Source organism: Cavia porcellus, unplaced genomic scaffold (assembly GCF_034190915.1).
Source record: "Cavia porcellus strain 051 isolate PalLab524CR breed Dunkin Hartley unplaced genomic scaffold, mCavPor4.1 scaffold_17, whole genome shotgun sequence".
In the NCBI taxonomy this organism is placed as follows: Eukaryota; Metazoa; Chordata; class Mammalia; order Rodentia; family Caviidae; genus Cavia; species Cavia porcellus.
Genome location: NW_026947500.1, coordinates 50843458 through 50848485, shown reverse-complemented (window position 1 = coordinate 50848485; position 5028 = coordinate 50843458). Strand labels below are relative to the sequence as shown.

At 64.2% G+C, this 5028-nt stretch overlaps 1 protein-coding gene across 1 annotated transcript; it reads left to right on the top strand.

Annotated features, from left to right (window-relative positions):
* Positions 1-738: 738 nt before the first annotated feature.
* On the top strand, positions 739-3823 carry Aplnr (apelin receptor). Its single transcript, XM_005001146.4, has one exon. The coding sequence runs from the start codon at positions 1083-1085 to the stop codon at positions 2283-2285; it is 1203 nt and encodes a 400-aa protein (XP_005001203.1). The 5' UTR covers positions 739-1082; the 3' UTR covers positions 2286-3823.
* Positions 3824-5028: the final 1205 nt, after the last annotated feature.

Sequence of the window (5028 nt, the reverse complement as noted above, 5' to 3'; positions counted from 1 at the left end):
CCCTGTTCCCAGCACACAGTCATCAGCAAGCTAGTTTCTCTCTCTGTGGACCTGACCCTTCCTCCTCAATTCATCCAGCAGTTTATTCACTCAGCAATCATTCAGTGCTCGCCAGCTGCACCCAGGTCCGTGTGTGCTTGGGGTAGAGTAGAAAACCAAAGAGCCCACCATGGCAGACCCCCTCCTTGGCTCAGGCAAGGCTCCACAGTTGCCTTGTGGAGCCTCAGTTTCCCCAGAGATTTTGCTAAGGATCATTTGTCAAGAGTCTCTCTTCTGGTGACTGGGTCCCCACCTTGTGAAAGCTTCTGCGTCACTGCCAACTGGCCCAGCCATCTGCGGGCAGCTGAGGATGGGGACGGTTCGCTTCTCCAGCCTGTGAGCCAGGACAGAAGGCCGAAGCCAAGGGGAGGAAAAGGACACAGGAGGCCAGGAGGGGCAGGAAGGGAGCCCTAGTGTGAAGTCGGTCTGGGCTGGTGGGGGGGCAGGAGGCCCCAGCAGGGCCCCCAGGAGGGCCGGCCAGATGCCCCGCCGGTGCTGCGGAATCTCACACCCTTCCTGCCCCGCCCCGCCCCTGCCCCTGCCCCTACCCCCGCCACTGCTGCAGGCCAGGCTGGATTTCAATCTGCATAATTTGTCCCCTTGCAAGGGGCTGGGAGGGACTGAGAGGAGGAGTAGGGAGCTCCCCAAAGGGCAGGCAGGAGGGGTGGGGTCCGGCGGAAGAAGGAGGTGGCGGCCGAGGAGGGGGCGGGGCCGGGAGCCGTCGCGGGCTCTGGGCGCAGATAACTTCTGTACCCCGCCCGCCGCGGGGGTCAGTGCGGTCTCCTCGTCCGGTGGGCAGGAGAAGGCGGAGGACAACAAAAAAGCGGGCTGTGGCTCGGCGTGAGGAGGTGGCCGGGGAGGACTCTGGAGGGCCGAGGACGCGTCCCGGAGAGGGTGAGGCACAGCGGCGGGACGGGGACACCCGGGGCTCCTCCTGCAAGCTGAGCCGGGAAGGCGTCGGGGCTCCTCCTGCAAGCTGAGCCGGGAAGGCGTCGAGCTCCTGAAGCTCCCGCTGCAACCCGCCAGCCCGAGACACCGGTGCCATGGCGCTGGCCACCCCGGGAGCCCTGGCCGCCACCACGCCTGTCCCCGGCTCGGAGGAAGAGGGCGATTTTGACAACTATTACTTAGGGACCGACAACCAGTCGGAGTGCGAGTACGCAGATTGGCAGTCGTCGGGCGAGCTCATCCCCGCCATCTACCTGCTGGTCTTTTTCCTGGGCACCACGGGCAACGGCCTGGTGCTGTGGACCGTGTTCCGGAGCGGCCGGGAGAAGCGGCGCTCGGCCGACGTCTTCATCGCCAGCCTGGCGGTGGCCGACCTGACCTTCGTGGTGACGCTGCCGCTGTGGGCCACCTACACGTACCGGGACTACGACTGGCCCTTTGGGACCTTCTCCTGCCGCCTCAGCAGCTACCTGGTCTTCGTCAACATGTACGCCAGCGTCTTCTGCCTCACTGGCCTCAGCTTCGACCGCTACCTGGCCATCGTGAGGCCGGTGGCCAGCGCCCGGATGCGGCTGCGGGTCAGCGGGGCCGTGACCACCGTGGGGCTGTGGGTGCTGGCCGCGCTGCTGGCCGTGCCGGTCATGGTGCTGCGCACCACCGGGAACCCCGACAACGGCACCAGCGTGCAGTGCTACATGAACTACTCCTTGGTGGCCACCTCGGTGGAGTCTGAGTGGGCCTGGGAGGTGGGGCTGGGCATCTCGTCCACCGCCGTGGGCTTCGTGGTGCCCTTCTCGGTCATGCTCACCTGTTACTTCTTCATCGCCCGGACCATCGCCGGCCACTTTCGCAAGGAGCGCGTGGAGGGGCTGCGCAAGCGCCGCCGGCTGCTCAGCATCATCGTGGTGCTGGTGGTGACCTTCGCGCTCTGCTGGCTGCCCTACCACCTGGTCAAGACGCTCTACATGCTGGGCGGCCTGCTGCACTGGCCCTGCGCCTTCGATCTCTTCCTCATGAACATCTTCCCCTACTGCACCTGCATCAGCTATGTCAACAGCTGCCTCAACCCCTTCCTCTACGCCTTCTTCGACCCGCGCTTCCGCCAGGCCTGTGCCTCGGTTCTCTGCTGGGGCCGCCACAGGTGCGGGGTCCCCGCTCACAGCAGCGGCAGCGGGGACAGGTCCGCCAGCTACTCGTCGGGGCACAGCCAGGGCCTGGGCGCCGGCTCGGGCAAGGGCGGGGAGCCAATGCAGGAGAAGTCTGTCCCCTACAGCCAGGAGACCCTCGTGGTGGACTAGGTGGCCCGGGGCCGGCTCTGGCCCCTGGGACCCGGTTAGTCCGGCCAAGCAGTCCCGGCTCCCCGGCTCGCCCTGCGGCCGCGGACAGGTGTGCGATTGAGTGGCGAGAGCCCACCTATGTACAAAATCTCGCAACGCCCCTCCTCCTCCAGAGCCTCAGTTTCCCCGTTTGTATGAAGTGGGGGAGGGTCCTGCAGCCCCTCCTTCGGGGACGCGTGAGTCCTGCCCCGCCAGGTGTGTTTGCTTCCCACTGAGATCCTCGCGCCGCTCAGCGCTGGCCCCTTCTCCCTGGCCCCTGCACCCCGCAGGCCCTCCCTCCCTCCCCCCACCTTTGCCTAGGATCCCGGGGCTCCCGAGGGTCTGCTGCGACTCTGGGCATGGCTGGAGGGGCGGCGATGGGGCAGGGCTGTGTGAGCGGAGAATCAGCCCCGACCCTGTGTCTGCAGTCGCAGAGCTCTGGAGACCAGCTTGGCTGAGGGCACTGAGGCAGAGGACCCCAGGGGTGATGCGCTTTCGGCTGGAGTTCCCCTGCCCCAGCCCCAGCCCCAGCCCCCTCCCGCCTCTGCCGTCCGGAGCAGAGGAAGCTGCGGCCCGCTGGACGTCCCGGTTCCGCTGCCCCGCGGTAGGGGTAGGGTGGGGGTTGGGCGGGGAGAAGCAAGGCCAGGTGGAAGAGCCTCTTCCTGTCCGCCTATTCAGCGCCCCTCCTGGGGCAGGGGGCTCTGGGTGCCAGAGCCCAGCAGGGCTGGGACCCTGGGAATTGTGCAAAGCTGCACCATAGGCCGAGCAGAAATGAGCTTGGATGAGTTCCCTCCCAGTCGGTTGGTTGGGAGAGAAGGGTTGGGGGGGCAGGAAGGGCACAGTGAGCGCACCCCATTGGGTGGGGGCTGACGGCTGGTCCGTGGTCTGCGCCTGTGCCCTGTTAGGCTGTGTCCTCTGCAGGGAGCCCCAGTCTTGGGTCCTACTGGGGGTGCTGCTTAGCACCCTCCCCAGCCCTGACCTTGCGAGCGTTCCCCTCCCCCACTCCTGCTTCTAAGGTCACCATCCCCTGCTTGTCAGGGGGTAGGAGGTGCGGTCTGGGTTCCCCTCCTGCCTCTGGGCAGCGGTGACAGGACAGTGGTGACGACAGGACAGCGGTGACGGCTGATGGTGAGATGTGCCCACCACCAGAGAGGCCTTAGGACAGTGCTGCCAGGGCCATGGAGAGTGGTGGAGGGCATGAACATCCTGCACTTGTCCCAGCTCTCTGGAACAGAGGACAAGACAAGTGTGGTGGGAACTGGAAGACCCCGGCACCATGAGCGAGGACAGTGTGGCCACCTGGGATGGAGCCCTTACAGAAGCAGAGGCAGGAGGGTCTCTTCACTTGGTCTCCTGCCTTGGGACCAGAACCTTCCCCATGCCCGCAGTGACCAGGTCACCCTCAGGGCACCCAGGAGACTGCAGTTGGGCTTTCTCCCCTCACCTCTTCAGGATGTCCCTGCTGCTTCCCGACCCCATCAGTTCCTGTGTCTCATCCAATAAAGTGTGTTGTGTCACTGTGTACAGCCTCTTCTCGGGGGAGGTCCCAGGAGGAGGAGAAGAACCTGAAGCTCAGTTCCAGAAGCTTCCAGAGGAGGGGACAGGGGCAGTGGGAGCCCAAGGAGGGAGTGGGCGGCAGAGGAAGAGTGGGGGCAGCAGGGGAAGTGGACACGGGGAAGGGAAGCATAGGGAGGGAAAGGAAGCTGAGAGTCAGCGGCTGCTCAGCTCAGAGACACACAAGGGTAGAGGACGGGTGGGGAGAAACTACAGTGCTGCCTCCCGCAGAGGCAGACTGAACGCCCGCCCACCCTTCCTTCTGTCCATCCGTCCATCCTTCTGTCCATCCATGCATCCATCCATCCATCGCCCATCAGTTTGCCATCTCCTGGGGATCCCTCCTTCCTGCAGTCCTTCTCACTTGAGGGTCCCACACAGATCAGGCCAGAGCCACACGGAAGTTTCTGCAGGCTGGGTGGGTGCAGGGGTGGTGACTGAGGACTGGTCCTGGTGGGGTCAGTGAACAGCTGTGCAGTGAACAGCTGTTCAGGTCACTGGGTGTCACCCTGACACCCAGTCATCAGGGCCATCTGGGTGTCCCAAATAGCTTCTGGGTGAGGCCTGGATAAAGTGGGTGCCAAAGACCAAGGAGGTGGAGCCTGAGAGCTGGATTTGGGTTGTCTGCCTGGGGGATGAGGGGCTGAAATGCTCTCTAAAGTCCACAAGTCTGGTGGGTCGGACACCCAGAAGCTGCCACCCCATGCTCTCCCCCCACCACCCTGTGCTGGAGACTAGACCCAGGGCCTCACACATGCCAGGCAAACTCTGCACCCCTGAGCTGCACCCTCAGCCCGGTTAAATGTCATTTGGGGCCTGGAGCTGGCTAATTGCTCATGCTGGCCTTGAACTTGGGATCCTCCTATCTCAGCTTCCCAAGTAGCTGTGGTTGCAGGCATGTGCCACCATATCTGAGCGGGGGTGGGGTGGAGGTGGGGGTTGTTTTGATTTTGCTGACTTCCAGCTTCTGCCACCCTTGAGCTGGAGCTGTCTTCCTTTAAGTCTTCTGCCAGGGGATCCCCAGTCAGGAGGTGGGCATTCTGGACCCTCTCTCCCTCTGAGCTGAGTGGCAGGAGATGCCGTGAGGAGACACACAAGTCCCTTGGAAGATCCAGTGTCCAGCCCACAGAAGCCAAGGTGGCCCTCAGCACGGCAGGATGGAGGTCTCAGC